General features: G+C 41.0%; 1 protein-coding gene across 7 annotated transcripts in view; it reads right to left on the reverse strand.

The window, feature by feature from the left end:
* Nucleotides 1-17,285, reverse strand: part of AKAP10 (A-kinase anchoring protein 10) — a 110,487-nt gene that overhangs the window by 11,208 nt on the left and 81,994 nt on the right. For 4 of the 7 annotated variants that reach the window (XR_009449044.1, XM_059668483.1, XM_059668481.1 and 1 more), the window contains 3 exons: nucleotides 17,073-17,155; nucleotides 9,844-9,896; nucleotides 8,840-8,935 (listed from right to left, as the gene is read on the reverse strand). Coding sequence is in view for 3 of the 7 variants with exons in the window: in XM_059668483.1 (XP_059524466.1) it covers nucleotides 8,840-8,935; nucleotides 9,844-9,896; nucleotides 17,073-17,155 (232 nt within the window). In the remaining 4 variants the exon portion in view is untranslated. Of the gene's footprint in view, nucleotides 1-8,839; nucleotides 8,936-9,843; nucleotides 9,897-17,072; nucleotides 17,156-17,285 lie in introns of those variants that run through there. The other 3 variants (XR_009449046.1, XR_009449045.1, XR_009449047.1) reach the window with 3 other exon arrangements.

Here is a 17,285-nt window from a genome sequence, read left to right on the forward strand (position 1 = left end):
TAAATCTAAATTCAAGCCCTCCAAACTACTGAGGGTTATATGGGATGTTATTTGAAGATATTTAATGATTCTTAATTTTTGGTAATGTAAATGATAGAGGAGTTTAATGATGTCACAAAAATATGATGAGAAATTCTCCTATCACATTAAGTTTTTGTGACTCAACTGAAGTTAGAGAAAGCAACATGGTTGAAGGTTGAACTGAGAATGTTTGGCTTGAAGAACAGACTGGGAGGGAACTAAGTGGCCGTCTTCAATTTTCTAAAGGTTACTTGTGTGGCTCTTGTGGGCAAAGCTAGAACTAGCTGGTGAAGCTATAGAGAAAGAGTATTACCTCCTGGCAAGTCAGAATTCCCTCATCACACCCATTCAATTCACTCCTTCTTAAAACAGCACTATTAAAATACCACACTACTTCAGATGAACGAAAATACTGACAGGAGAGGAAACAACAACAAAGCTGCAAAAGCTGGAAGCAAGTGGAGTGTAACAGAAAAGGGAAAAAAGCTGGGAAGCAACCTGATTTACAACCCGGAGCTCCTCACAGCCCGGGGATTGGTGTCACCAGTGCTTATGGTAAAGGGAGGAGGGTGGACACAAACATAGGGGTTTCTTAAAAGCCTGGTTTTAGAAATTAACGCCCTACAGCTATTCCACCATCCTGATCAGCCTGAAAACCAGCACAGGCAGAATCATCTGAGACTGCGTCCCTGAGCAGATTTAAATCTAGGGTCATATATTAGGCAAGACCGAGGACAAGGGCGCTATGCTGAAAAGAGAGCAACTGGGGGAGGGGGTGTAAATAATGAACACTGAGCCTTCTCTCGCTTTTTTCCACGCGGCTCCCGGAACATGGCATTAGCAGTCTGATCTTTGTCCTCCGGGCAGGAGACTGGTACAGTTTTCATGGAGGAATATCATCAGTCCAACAATAAAGAACTTAGCTCCCTAAGGAAACCTGCGTAGCTTATGTTTCACTTATTAAGAAACTACCAAATGATTTTTCAAAGTGGCTGTAGCATTTTACATTCCCACCAGTAGTGTAGTGAAGTTCAAATTGCTTTACAACCTTGCAAACACATGATACTGTCAGTCTTTTTAATTTTAGCCATTCTATTGGGTATGTAGCTGTATATCACTGACTTTACCTTGCATTTCCCTAGTGACTAATGATGTTGAGATAGCTCTTTGCATGTGAATATTGGCCATCTGTATATCTGTGTGTAATGTCTGTTATCTTTTGACCATTAAAAAAAAACATCAGATTGCTGCTCTTCTTAATGAGTTTAAAAGTTCTTTATATTATTTTGGATACAATTCCTTTATCAGAAGGATGTTTGGCAAATATCTTCTCCCAGTTCATAATTTGCCTTTTCATTTTCTTCACAATGTCTTTTAATGAGTAGTTTTTAGTTTTGATGAAGTTCAGTTTATCAGTTTTTCTCTTTTATATCTCATGCTTTGTATGAACTAAGAAATTTGCCTAACTTAAACCACAAAGATTTTCTCCTATAAGTTTTATAGTTTTAGTTCTTACATTTAGGTCTATGATCCATTTGGGGTTGATTTTGTATATGCTGTAAGGAACAAGACTCATTTTCTCCTCCCTTCTTCATATGTATATCTAGTTGTTTTTATACTATAAACTAAAAAGACATTATTTTTCTCATTGAATTACCTTGGCACATACAGGGCAAAAGGAAGTTTACAGTTGTTGGTGTGGAAAATAATACAATTCATAATAATACAAGAATAAACTTTGTTTCGTGCACTCACAACTGTAAACCTACTTTTGCCCCACCCTGTATATAAAAAATCAATTGACTTCATAATTAGGGTCTGCTTCTGCACCCTATTTGTTCAACAATCTTTGTCTACCCCTATGTAATATTACACCACCTTGATCATGTAGCTTTACAATACATGTAAAGCCAAGCAGTGTTAGCCTTACAATTTTGTGCTCCTTTTTCACAACTTTTTTTTTGTTATTTTAGTTCATTTACATCTCCCAATCTACACTAATAAAAGAGAAACATGGTAATTGGCGTACAACCGCTACCCTTTTCATTGGCTAATCAGCGAGATATGCAAAGTAACTGTCAGCCAAGATGGCGGCCGGCAGCCAGTCAGCTTGAAACTAACATGAGGCTTGCTTGCCTCAGTGACGGAGGATCACTGGAGGAAACCAACGTTCCCCGCCTGCCACTGCAGGCCTCTGAGCGGGCAGTTTAAGAAACATTGTAACAAATACCGGACTTCAGCCAGCAGATTCGCAACATTGTAAGCAAAGGCCAGAAACCTACTTTCAGCCGCGAGGCCTAAGAGCTGGAGCCAAGCCTCAAGGTAAAGCTGGCCCAGAATAAAAAAAAAAAAAAGAAAAAAAGTAGCGGTTGGGAACTTCAGTCACTCCCAGCCTGAAAACAGCCCTCAGCCCCTCACCCAGACTGGCCAGGCACCCCAGTGGGGACACCCACCCTGATCCAGGACACCCTTCAGGGCAAACTAGCCGGCCCCACCCATGCACCAGGCCTCTACCCTATATAGTAAAAGGGTAATATGCCTCCCGGCACCGGGATCAGCGTGACAGGGGGCAGCGCCCAAACCCCCTGATTGCCCTGTGGCTCTGTGTGTGACAGGGGGCGGGGCCCCAACCCCCTGAGCAGCCCTGCTCTATGCCTGATAGGGGGGAGCTCCCCAACCCGCCCCCCCCACGGGCCCTCTGTGTGTGATGGGGTAGAGCCATAACCTCCCCATCGGCCCTGCCCTGAGTGTGAGAGTGGCAGCGCCCCAACCCCCTGATTGGCCCTGCTCTGTGGGTGATAGAGGGCGGTGCCCCAACCCCCTGATGGGCCCTGCTCTGTGTGTGACGGGGGCAGCGCCCCAACCCCCTGATTGGCCCTGCTCTGTGCGTGACAGGGGGTGGCGCCACAACCTCCCCATCGACCCTGCCTTGAGTGTGACGGGACGGTGCCCCAACCCCCCAATTGGCCCTACCCTGAGCGTGACTGAGGGTGGCATCACAACCTCCCAATCTGCCCTGCTCTGTGCATGACGGGGCGGTGCCCCAACTCCCCTATCGGCCCTGCTCTGAGCCCGACCAGGGGCTGCACCTAGGGATTGGGCCTGCCCTCTGCCACCCGGGAGCAGGCCTAAGCCAGCAGGTCGTTATCTCCCGAGGGGTCCCAGACTGTGAGAGGGCACAGGCCGATCTGAGGGACCCCTCCCCCCCCCCGAGTGCACAAATTTTTGTGCACCGGGCCTCTAGTAAATATTATAACGATCTTGTCAATGTCTATAAAAAAAAGCCTGCGGGAACATTGAATCTATTAGTAATCCTATATAATAAAAGCTAATATACAAATTGTCCCCTTGGAAGTGCAACCACTCACTATGACATGTGCTGACCACCAGGGGGCGGTGAGGAACAAAGGAAGGCTCTGGTCAGCAGCCGGTAGCTGGGGAAGGAAGGCCTCGATCAGCCTGATCCCAGGCCAGGCCTAAGGACTCTACCTGTGCAAGAATTTTGTGCACCAGGCCTCTAGTCTTGAATAATGTACAACATAGTAACTATAATTAATAATATTGTATTGTGTATTTGAAAGTTGCTAAGAGAGATCTTCAAAGCTCTCATTACAAAAACAATTGTAACTGTGTATGGTGAATTAAGTAGACTTGTTGTGGGGATCATTTCCCAATGCAAACAAATATTGAATCAATATGCTGTATACCAGAAGCTAGTATTATATGTCTATTATACCTCAATCATCATCATCATCGGGAGAAATAACACCTTAGCCACATACTTTTGATTCACAAACATGATGTTTTTATTTGAATCTTTAATTTGGCTCAGTTGTTTTATAGTTTATATTGTACAAATCTTATACATATTTTGTTAAACATATTCCTAAGAATTTGATGGTTTCCAATGCTACTATAGACTGCATTGTTTTTAAATTTTCAATGTCCAATTGTTAATTGCTAGTCTATAGAAATACAATTCATTTTTGTATATTAACCTTATATAATGCAGCATTGCTAAACTTAGTAGTTGTAATAGCTTGTAGATTACTTAAGACACTACTGTCCAACAGAACTTTCTGTAATGTTCTGTATCATTCATACATGGCTCCTCAGTCACTACCATATTGGATAAAGCAGCCTTAGGAATTTCTAAAGAAATAGTGATGCCTTCTGCAAAGACAGCCAGTTTCAGTCCCTCCTTTACGATCATATGCCTTCTTGCACTGGCTAGGATCTCCAGTGCAAATGTTTTAAAATGGACAGCCTTGCCTTCTTCCTACTTAAAAAGAAGCATTCATTTGTATGCATATATGCATAACCCATGGACACAGACAACAGGGTAGTGAAGGTCTGGGGCAGGCCAGAAGGAGTTATGGGGGAAAAGGGGGCTGTATGTACTACTTTCAACAATTAAGATTAAAAAAAAAAATAGAAGCATTCAGTCTTTTCCATTAATATGATTTTAGCTGTCAGTTTAATCAGGTTTAGGAAGTTCCTTTCTGTTCCTTGTTTCCTTATAGTTTTGTAATCAATGACTGTTGATTTTTGTCAATTTTTTTTCTGCATCTATTGCAGCGGTTTTCAACCTGTGGGTCGCGAACAATGAAAATACATCCTGCATATCAGATATTTACATTATGATTCATAACGGTAGCAAAATTACACTTATGAAGTAGCAACGAAAATCATTTTATGGCTGGGGGTCACCACAACATGAGGAACTGTATTAAAGGGTCTCGGCATTAGGAAGGTTGAGAACCACTGATTGAGATGATCATGTTTTTGTTTTTATGATGAATTACTATAATTTATTTTCAAATATCAAAACAACCTTGCTTTCCTGAAATGTACTATCCTTTTTATATATTTCTGATGTATTTCCTTATATTTGTTAAGGATTTTACATGTATGTTCATGAGGTATATTAGTCTGTTGATGAACACTTAGGTTACTTCCATATCTTGGCTATTGTGAATAATGCTAAAATGAACATGTAGGTGCAGATATCTCTTCAAGATATCCTCAAATATATTTCTAGAGGTGGATTGCTGGATCATGTGGTAGTTCTATTTTTAATTATTTGAGGAACCTCCAAGTGGCTGTACCAATTTACATTTCCACAAATAGTGAACAAGGGTTTCCTCTTTTCTATATCCTCACCAACGCTTATCTCATGTCTTTTTCTTCAGTGCCATCCTAACAGATGTAAAGTAGTATCTCACTGTGGTTGTAATTAATTTGCATTTCCCCGATGATTAGTGATATTCATGTACCTATTAACCATGTGTATGTCTTCTTTGGAAACAGGTCCTTTGTCAATTTTTAAAAAAATATATTTTATTGATTTTTTACAGAGAGGAAGGGAGAGGGATAGAGAGCTAGAAACATCAATGAGAGAGAAACATCAATCAGCTGCCTCCTGCACACCTCCTATAGGGTATGTGCCCGCAACCAAGGCACACGCCCTTGACTGGAATCGAACCCGGGACCCGAGTCCGCAGGCCGACGCTTCATCCATTGAGCCAAACCGGTTAGGGCACTTTGTCAATTTTTAAATCAGAATATTTGGGTCCCTTTGGGCTTCTGAGTTGTCTAAATTCCATATATATTTTGGATATTAACCCCTCAAGTTCAATTTTTTATATTAACCCCTCAAATTCAGCATTATTCAGGTTATCTATTTCTTCTTGATTGAGAAGAAATTTGTTTTACAAGGAATTTCTCCATTTCAGACAAGCTGTTGAACTTATTAGCACGAAGTTCTAATATTACCTTATTAGAATTTTAATAATTGTTGGATTTGTATTGATGTCCCCTTTTCAATCCTTGTATTGGTAATTCATGCTTATCTCTTCCTCCTCCCCTCCCCCATGTAGTCTGGCTAGAAGTTTATCAATTTAACTGGTGTTTTAGAGAACGAGGTTTTGATTTTTCTCTATTGTCTGCCTGTTTTCTATGTAATTGATATTCACTTTTATCCTTATAATTTTCTTCTTTCTGCTTTCTTTGGGTTTTACCTATTTCCTAGATTCTTAAAACAGACTGAGACCTTTCTTCTTGTCTACTAAATGTAACACTGTAAGTTTCCCTCTAAGTACTGCTTTAGCTGTATCCTCCAAATACTGTTTAATTTTAATTTTAATTCAATAAAAATATTTTCCAACTTCTCTTTTAATTTCTTCTTTGACTAATGAGTTACCTTAAGAAGTATGCTGTTGCCGAAACCGGTTTGGCTCAGTGGATAGAGCGTCTGCCTGCGGACTGAAAGGTCCCAGGTTCGATTCCAGTCAAGGGCACGTACCTCGGTTGCGGGCACATCCCCAGTAGGAGGTGTGCAGGAGGCGGCTGGTCGATGTTTCTCTCTCATCGATGTTTCTAACTCTATCCCTCTCCCTTCCTCTCTGTAAAAAATCAATAAAATATATTTAAAAAAAAAAAAAAGAAGTATGCTGTTTAATTTCCAAATATTTGGGGATTTTCTACATATCTTTCCATTATTGATTTCCTGTTTAATTCCTTTATGGTCTGAGAACTGTATGATTTAAATCCTTTAAAATTCATTGAAACTTGTTTTATGGGCCAGAATATGGTAAATGTTCCATGTAAATGCCAAAAGAATGTATGTTCTACTGTTGCTGGATGCATTGTTTTACAAATGTCATTTAGGTCCTTGAGGAACTGACCTTTTTATCAGATAAATGTCCTTTGTGCATGGTAATATTCCTTATTTTTTTTTGAAGTTTACTCTGACTTGTAGTAACATAGCTATTACAGTTTACTTTTTAAACAAATGTTTTTACTGATTTCAGAGAGAGAGGAGAGGATGAGAGAGAAAAACATCGATGTGAGAGTGGAACATCAATCAGCTGCCTCCTGCATGCCCCCTGTCAGGAATTGAGCCACAACCTGTGCACATGCCCTGACTGGGAATCAAACCAACAACCCCCGGGTGCATGGGACGATGCCCAATCTACTGAAGCACACCAGCCAGGGCTAGTGGGCTTCGTATAGTGCAGGTTGACCCTGAATGATACTGGGGGGCAGGTGGCCACAACTGCTTGTACAGCTGAAAACCAGCATATAACTTAAGTCAGCCTTTCACATACATGGACTCCCAACTGCCAGCTGACCCTCATTGAACACCACAGGTTTTTTGGTTTTTTAAATCCTCATCTAAGGATATTCCTCCATTAATTTTTAGAGAGAGTGGAAAAGAGAGGGAAAGATAGAAACATCAATTGGTTGCCTCCTGCACAAGCCCTGACCAGGGCCCGGGCCGGGGAGGAGCCTGCAAGCAAGATCTGAGTGGAATCGAACCCAGGACCTTTTGGTCCACATGCTGACACTCAACCCATTGAGCAAAACCGGCTAAAGACAAGACAGGTTTTGGAACTGCACGGAAAAACTGAACTGCAGTCAATGGAAAAATTTTGTGTGTAAGTGGACCTATGCAGTTCAAATCATGTTGTTCAGGAATAAACTGTATATAACTGGGTTCTGCCTTTTCAATCTGATGATGTCTGTGTTTCAACTAGACCAGTGGTTCTCAACTTTCAGAACCTTTAAATACAGTTTCTCATGTTGTGATCCAACCATAAAATTATTTTCGTTGCTACTTCATAACTGTAATGTTGCTACTGTTATGAATCGTAATGTAAATATCTGATCTACAGGATGGTCTTAGGCGACCCGTGAAAGGGTCGTTCAACCATCAAAGGAGTCGAGACCCACAGGTTGAGAACCACTGAACTAGACTATTTAAATCACTTACGTTTAATATAATTATTAGTATGATTTAATTTAAATCTACCATTTTACTATTTATTTTCTATTTGTCCCATTGATTCTTTCTTCCTTTTCCTCCTTTTTCCTGAGTTCTTTTGTATTCAGTATTTTTTATATAGTTTGTTTGCTACAGATTGTGTTTCTCCTGATTATGAGTCAAGTTTTTCTGCTTCCTTGCATGCCTGGTAATTTTTTGTGTGTGCCTGGTAATTTTTGATGGGATGTCAGACATTGTATTTTTACACTGTTAAGTGCTGAATTTTGTTGTTCATTTAAGGAGGGTTGGCCTCTGTTCTGGCATGCAGCTGTTACTTACAGAGCAGTTTGATCCTTCCAAAAACTGCTCTTAAGCTTGGTTAAGGTGCTTTATTCTAGAGCTAAATTAGCTCAGATAGTAAGGCATGTTTCCGAGGACACTACCCAATGACTTGTGTATTACAAGATCTGTCCACAACGGTTAGTAAAAACGTCAACTATTCCTACCCCATGTTCCAGGAGTTGTTTAGCATGTTAATTTCCAGGATTCTTTCCCTGGCCATGGACATTTTCACCCAACACATGTACATAACCAAGGCTTGAAGGGACCTCTCTAAATATCTTTGGAGCCTCTCTAAATATCTGTGTAGCTCCTTTTCTGGTATCCTGTTCTATGACTTCTAACCACCCTGGCTTGGGCTCTCCAGTTCAGTTTATGACTCGTCAATTCAGCAACACTATGATCTCTGTTAGGTTTTCCCCTACCTGCACTTTAGAAATTGCTTCTGAGAAGTGAGCTGTGGATCACCTCAATGTTATCCTTATTTTAAGGATTACACCCCTCTCCTTCCTGTTGCCCAATATCTGGAGATAGTTGTTTCATTTAGTTTGCCAGTTCTCTAGTTGTTTATGATGAGAGGGTAATTCCTGTAGTAATTCATCCTTCAAAGGCAGAAGCAGAGGCTCTTTTATGTCTTTTTTAAAATACACAGAACCTGGAATCTAATGCTTTTCAGTTTTAAACAAGCTACATCAGAACAAAAATCATCCTTACCTTCGTAGACTTCTCTAATGGTTGATCATATTGCGCCTGCTGCATAACATCACTAACTATCATTTTAGCAATCTTCCAAGCTAGCTCTTCTTGGGCCTAAAAGAAATAATTGAAACTGTTGATAACAGTTATTTATTAAAAGAATCAAGACATACATTTCAGTGCTCTAAACACAATTGTATATGCATATAATTTCTACCTGTTTAGATAAGCACACTGCCATGTCTGAAAGAACCTGGGCCACCCTCTGGCTATGATATATATATATATATATATATATATATATATATATATATTTTAATAAATTTTTTAAAAATATATTTTATTGATTTTTTTACACAGAGGAAGGGAGAGAAATAGAGAGTTAGAAACATCGATGAGAGAGAAACATCGATCAGCTGCCTCCTGCACACTCCCTACTGGGGATGTGCCCGCAACCAAGGTACATGCCCTTGACCGGAATCGAACCTGAGACCCTTGGTTCTGCAGGCTGACGTTCTATCCACTGAGCCAAACCGGTTAGGGCTGGCTATTATATATTAATATGCTACTCATTGTCATCCAAAATCAGCTACCGGTACCTGACATGACACAATCTTCATGTTAGTTCTCAAAACAAAAACATTTTTCTTTCTCTACTCCCATCTCTCAATGTACTTTACTATTCAAAAAGGAGGCCTCCATTCCTGAAAGTAAAAATGACAGTGAGAAAGGAAGCTTTTGTGTCTACACTGATTACTGATGCCTGCTGTTTGATAGAAACTTAATTACAAGGTTATCTGTCAGTGGCCAGAATCTCTGGGCTGAAGATACCTCCATAGCCTCCACCAGGCAATTATGAGTTGTTAAGAAGGCCCACCCTTTCTTGTTACGTTCTGGGTAAGGGAGTAATGATGTGCCACGCTGGCTCAACATGGCAACTAAAGAAAGAGAATCTTGAAACCTTAATTAGACAAGGTGCTGCTTACAAACAGGCATCTCTTTACACTAAAAGTAGAATTTACCTCATCAGTATTTCCTTGCACCCATTTCTTCATAGCTTGTGAGAACATGGATCCTAGTAAACAAAGCCAAAGATGAATGTCGATTTCATGCATAATTTGACATTAAAAATGCTGTTAGTTACAAGCTACTTCCAGACATGGTGGACATCTTTTTTTTTTTTTTTTGGTACAATCTTCTCTAAAACATTAAGGAATACTATTATTGACAGAAACTGATTATGATGTCTCCATAATAGAGTATTTAACTGTCAAACATCATGCTTTGAAAAACCTTTGAAAACCTGTTTCTGAGTTCTGGATTTTTCTTCTATTTGATACAAGAAACTTTCATGTGGTGTTAGATTTGCAGCAAACTAAAAGAGCAAAAGCAAGCCATGGCTTAGATTTAATTCTGGGTAAGAATCTAGGAGATATAATCTACTTGTTTATGTAAGCAAACCTTCCCAAGCAACTACTATACAAAAGGGCTTCAAGTGTAGATTATGCTGCTTGCTACATGCTGTATAAATTAGCTGAGGAAGTAGAGTTTTAAATAGTCATCCTCTGTCCAAGTCATAGTACACCTCAACTTCCTAGTAGACACACAAGCCTATCTCCAACTGTACTCAGATGCTGAAAAATCACCAAGGCAGTAGGTTAGCCTCTGTCTCCATGAATGAAATACACAGCTTACCCTTTCATTAATACAAATAGGTTCAACTCCTAACTTTGCCTTAAACCAAGTGGTTGGTAGATTACTTCTTAGGCAAGGTCCAGATTAATTCAAGGACTGGGATAGAACTATACATAGCATTCATGAAAAATACAAAACATGATTCTTTGCCCTTAATGATTTGTATTTCTAGCTAAAAGTTTGAATACTGGGTAGTTAAATTTTATGGCCAAGCAGAGTCAGCAGAGCCACAACATCACAAGCTCTGCCTGGCGTCTCAGGTGGCTGTCACTTACCCAATGCATCCTCTCTTCAGGCTCACCCGCAGTCGCACTGTTGACAAGCTCCTACTTGCTAACACTCTCCCCTTTACTTTTACTCCCCACCTCTGACTCTCCTCTGCGTATTCCCTCCTCTTTAACCTGGGCTTCTCCAGGATCCCATTCCCAGCCTTCTTTTCTCCCTCTTTGCTCGGTGGGGCATCTCATCGCCTCCTGTGTGTCTACCTTCCTTCAAAATGCAATAACTAAAACTGGTCCTTAGGTTTCAAACCCATGCTTACAAATTCTCCTAAATGCATCCCAAACTTAACATGTTCTGAATGGAGCTCATCTGTCTCCCACCTACTTTTTCTCATCCTCCACCTCAGAAATTAACTTAATCCTCTATTGAAAATTAACATAATTGTTCATCCAGGGAACCCATGTTTAAAAACTCAACCTACCTCTCTCATTTACTCTCCATATGGAATCTGTCACCAAATTCTACCTTAAAAGCAGTCTCTTAAATTCCACCCTGCAAGTCTTATAAATCTGACCTTCTTTCTAATTCCTGCTACTACTATCTACCTTCAAATCCTCTTTTTTTTCTATCTATATTATTAGCTAAACCCACTACCTGACTGGTTTCTCTAATACCAGTCTCTCCTCAACTCCAATTCATTCCTATACTACTACCAGAAAAATGTATCTAGTTAGTATTCTGCTTAGAAATCCCTGATGCCTATATGACAGGAATCGGGTTTCTCAATATGACATGCAAGGGCTTTCACAATACAGTGGGGCCTTGACTTATGAGTTTAATTCCTTCTGAGACCGAGCTCATTAAGGAGCTCGTTAACTCAAATTATCAACTCAATGCAAAAAATCAGCCGAGAGACCGCTAGTCGGGACACTCGTAAGTCAAAAAATCGTTAGTCGGGACACTCGTAAGTCAAGGCCCCACTGCATAAGACAGCTTCCTCTCCCACCACTGCATCCAACACCAGGAACAGCCACTCCAGGAACCACATGTTGACAATATCTTTTAGAATTCCTTCTTGATACACTTTCACATTTCAAAGTACCTTGCTTGCCCCAGAAGCAGAGTTGTCATACTCTCAGAATCCTCCGAGATACACCCTTCTCAAACTCAACCCTGACCTCTGTGCTCTATTATCAGGGTTTCAAAACCCAAACTGGCCAGGCCAGTGTGGCTCAATGGTTGAGCATCGATCCAGGAAACAAGAGGTCACCAGTTCATTTTCTGTTCTATTCCAGGTCAGGGCACATGTCCCGGTTTGGGGCTTGATACCCAGTAGGGGGAGTGCAGGAGGCAGCCGATCTATGAAGTTTCTCTTTTATGGATCTTTCTATCCCTCTCCCATCCTCTCTCTAAAAAGTCAATTAAAAAATATTTTTTATTTTTTTTATTTTTTTAAATATATTTTATTGATTTTTTACAGAGAAGAAGGGAGAGGGATAGAAAGCCAGAAACATCGATGAGAGAGATCTATCAGCTGCCTCCTGCACGCCCCCCAGTGGGGATGTGCCAGCAACCAAGGTACATGCCCTTGACCGGAATCGAACCTGGGACCCTTGAGTCCACAAGCCGAAGCTCTATCCACTGAGCCAAACCGGTCCGGCTAAAAAATATTTTTTAAAAAACAAACTGCAAATTGAACCTACAGACTGGCAAATAATGAACACTCTTTGCAGTAGCCCTCAGCAAAGAAGGAGAAGAAGGGAGAAGGGGAGCCAAATTGCAAACTGTTGTCAAAATGGTATCCTGAACCAAAGCTGGAGTTGCAGAGAAGCCAAGATGGAGGCACAGGTAAACACCGGAGATCGCCGCCTCGCACAACCACTTCAAAAATACAACTAAGAGACGGAACGGACATCACCCAGAAGCACAGGAAGGCTGGCTGAGTGGAAATTCTACAACTAGAAGGAAAGAGAAAAGCATACCGAGACTCAGAGGAGGAGCGGAAGTAAAATACAGAGGTACAAAGGCACATGCGGAAAGGGTTGGCGGCTGAGGACACGGTTGTCTTTTTCAATTGGGAGGGAGTCTCAAGCTCTGAGCTCCAGTTCTGGGCGAGTCTCTGGGGACCCAGACTCATACGGGAAACTGGACTGTCTGGCATCAGTCGGAACTTGAGGGCAGCTTTCTCACGGGGGTGCTTGCAGCAATTGCCGGGACACTGAGAAGCAGGGCCTCTGAGGGCAGGACTGAGAGCAGCCATAACTGCTCGCTTCGCCCTGTTGATCCCATGGGACACTGCCCTGCCCAAGCCACAGAGGCTTTTGCATATGAAAGGCCTGGCCCTTTGCAATCTGATAATTACCTATCAAACTGCAGCTGGCCCACGGCCCCAGGGCAACTTACATTGAGTCACAGCTGGCTCCTGCTGGATAGCCTCAGGCAGAGGCTAGATTAGCACCTCCTTAGGGATCCAGGAGCCAGTGTGCCCGGTGGTCAGAGTGGGACCATCCAGATTGCAACTCCTCGGATCCATAAAGGACACACTCAGGGGGCAGACTCAGTGAGCACCAAAGCCCCACTGAAGCAAGTCTGCCCCATAAGGGTGTCTCCAGCACAGAAGTTCTCCCACTGCAGACACAGCTGATTCTCACAGCCAATTGGCCTGGAGGTCAATCCCTCCCAGTGATACCTACAACAATCAAGGCTTAACTACAACAAGACTGTGCACAAAGCCCATAAAGGGGGTGCACCAAGAGTATTTACTTCAGGCAATTAGGGAGGCTGAGCCACTGGGCCCTGTAGGATGCCTAGCACAGAAAGCCACTTTGTCGACACAGCGAAGCATAAAAAAATGCGGAGACAAAGAAACAGTACACAAATGACAGAAATGGAGGAAAGCAAATTACTGGATATAGAGTTCAAAACCACACTTTTAAGGTTTTTCAAGAATTTTCTAGAAACCGCCGATAAACTTAATGAGACCCTCAAGAAATCTAATGAGACCCTTGAGGTTGTGATAAAGGACCAACTAGAAATTAAGCATACACTGACTGAAATAAAGAATATTATACAGACCCCCAACAGCAGACTAGAGGATCCCAAGAATCAAGTCAAAGATTTGAAATACGAAGAAGCAAAAAACACCCAACCGGAAAAGCAAAATGAAAAAAGAATCCAAAAATATGAAGATAGTGTAAGGAGCCTCTGGGACAGCTTCAAGCATACCAACATCCCAATTATAGGGGTGCCAGAAGAAGAGAGAGAGCAAGATATTGAAAACCTATTTGAAGAAATAATGCCAGAAAGCTTCCCCTATCTGGTGAAAGAAATAGACTTACAAGTCCAGGAAGCGCAGAGAACCCCAAACAAAAGGAATCCAAAGAGGACCACACCAAGACACATCATCATTAAAATGCCAAGAGCAAAAGACAAAGAGAGAATCTTAAAAGCAGCAAGAGAAAAACAGTTAGTTACCTACAAGGGAATACCCATACAACTGTCAGCTGATTTCTCAACAGAAACTTTGCAGGCCAGAAGGGAGTGACAAGAAATATTCAAAATGATGAATACCAAAAACCTACAACCGAGATTACTTTATCCAGCAAAGCTATCATTCAGAATTGAAGGTCAGATAAAGAGCTTCACAGATAAGAAAAAGCTAAAGGAGTTCATCACCACCAAACCAGGATTATATGAAATGCTGAAAGGTATCCTTTAAGAAGAGGAAGAAGAAGAAAATGGTAAAGATACAAATTATGAACGACAAATACGCATCTATCAACAAGTAAATCTAAAAATCAAGTGAATAAATAATCTGATCAACAGAATAAACTGGTGATTATAATAGAATCAGGGGCATAGAAAGGCAGTGGACTGACTATTCTTGGGGGGGGGAAAGGGGTGTGGGGGATGCAGGAAGAGACTGGACAAAAATCGTGCACCTATGGATGAGGACAGTGGGGCGGGGGGGTAAGGGCGGAGGGGGGTTGGGAAACGGGTGGAGGGGAGCTACGGGGGAAAAAAGAGGAACAACTGTAATAATCTGAACAATAAAGATTTAATTTTAAAAAAGAAAAGAAAAGAAAAACAAAAACAAAGAAAACAAAACAAAGTTGGAGTTGCTTTTAATCTGCTATGTGATCTCCAACAAGTTACAATTTCCCTCACTCTCGACTTCTTCGTATATAGATTAAGGAGGTGGTATCCACAGATGTATCATCTAAGATTTGCATGAGCTTGAAAAATGCTAAGAAATCTCTACTGTATTGGGGTCTGAGAAGGGAGAGTGTGGCTCTGTGAATATTCTCAGAATAAGAACGTAATCTGAATAAGAAGTATTAGTATCCATGTCAGTTTTAAAAATGATTTTTAAATTAAATAATTAAAATAAATATGAGAGAAAATCTCTCCCAACTCTTCTAGATTAAGTAATCCAATCAACAAATATGTAATGAGTGCCTACCATGTACAAGGGTTAATTTTTGAATCAGGGAATATAGTGTCAAATATGATAGACAAAATCCCTACTTTCAGAAAGGTAATATTCTAGTCATGAAAGAAAAAGAGACTATAAAACAAGTATGCAAGACATGAGCAAGACAGCTTCAGCGCTCTCCCTCTCGGGAGCATGCGGCACCTTTCCTTTCCCCTCCTTTTTCAAACCCTTCTCTCTCCTATGCTCCAAGGGCCCTCTGTTTGCCTCTGTAACTTGTTTCCTGAACCCATTTCTTCTACAATTCACTTCTTCCATCTCTGCGACTTTCTAAATAAACTTTCTCTTATAAAAATAAGTGCACGCCAAAACCGGTTTGGCTCAGTGGATAGAGCGTCGGCCTGAGGACTGAAGGGTCCCAGGTTCGATTCTGGTCAAGGGCATGTACCTGGGTTGCGGGCACATCCCCAGTAGGGAGTGTGCAGGAGGCAGCTGATCGATGTTTCTCTCTCATCGATGTTTCTGACTCTCTATCTCTCTCCCTTCCTCTCTGTAAAAAATCAATAAAATATATTTTTAAAAAAAAATAAGTTCAGACAGTGACTAAGAAAATGAAGAAGTGGTATGTGAATTGTCTGAACGATTTAGTTCATTTGGGCGGGGGAGTGCTCTCTGAAGGGAGAATACTGCGATGAGAAGGATCCAGGCGTTGTGAAAGCCATGGACGGACTTTCATGGCCAGGAAACAGCTATGTGGAGGCCCTAACAGGGAAGGGACTTCAGAGAAAGCTTTGTCAGTGAAAGGAAGAGTGGTGAAAGGTGGACAGGGGATACTGGTAGGTTACAGCAAAGAGTGGCTAGGAAGCCATGGGGGAAGAGATGGGTGGGTGATTAAGCAGCAAAACATGCCGGTTAAGAAAATTCAAAAAGTAAAGGAAAAGGTTATAATGAAAAGTAAAAGGTACCTCCCTCTCCTCATGCTATACTTTTGAGTGTATTCTTTTAAAAATACCATACACAACATCACCTAGAATCTAGGTCCTAGATGTACTCTAACCAAATCATCAAGACCTAAGTACAACTACGAGTTTACAAGAAATACAGGAGAGAAAGGAATAAACTAAATAATGCAACAACAACAAAAAATCCAGAAGGTTAGGCATTTTATAGGAAAACTAGCGTGACAGACTTAGCAGTCAAGGTCACAAAAAAATGGGAGTAAACTAGATTAAAATAAACCGACATTACTGGTACATCCTCTTGTTTATATCTTTGGCATCTACAGTGTCTGCACATAGGAATCATTTAAGTGCCTTCTGAGTCAATTAACTGAATCTGCAGGCTCATACATTACATAATTTGCTTGCCCCCAAAAAACCACAACACATCACTTAAAGAGACATCTAAACACTAAAGGAAGCACCAGGCATTACAGACTTATTTCGTCAACTGCAGACATGACTATTCATTGTTCTACATAGGCATGTCTCAAATTAATAATGCAAGTAACTCAATGGATGGGCTTGCTGTTGGAGATATAATTCTGTTGCCTCTACCTTCAAATATAACCCAAATTTGGCCATTCTTCCACTATCGAATCCACCACCACCACCATACCTTATGTAGACAATAAGTAGGGCAGCAACATTCCCTACTTCTCTTAAACTCCTACACTCTACTTTCCAAATATCTGTTAGAACCGCCCCTTTAAAACATAAATCACATCATGGCCCTGCCCTGCTCGAACTTGCAATATGTCCCCTGCACTTTAAAGTCCCCACCATGGTTTGCGGTAACCCCCCAACCTCATTTGCCTTCTGTCGCCTATCCTTTTCCTCACTCCTCTTCAGGATAAGGGTCCTGGAGTAAAGGCTTAATATTAAGTATAAAAACAGCACAAACCTTTTGATTTCTTTACATCAGGTTCAGGCTCAGATTCTCGGATGAACTGCCCCACATCACTGACTCTTCCAAATGTCATCTTCCTATGTAAGTATGAGAAGAATATAATTTCTAACAATTAACTTTAAATTAAAAAGAAAAAAAATCAATTTTAAGTATCTCATGTTATTCCAAGTGAGGCTTATTTTAAATAGAAAGCAAAATAAACTTAAT

This window comes from Myotis daubentonii, chromosome 16 (assembly GCF_963259705.1).
Source record: "Myotis daubentonii chromosome 16, mMyoDau2.1, whole genome shotgun sequence".
Lineage (NCBI taxonomy): Eukaryota > Metazoa > Chordata > Mammalia > Chiroptera > Vespertilionidae > Myotis > Myotis daubentonii.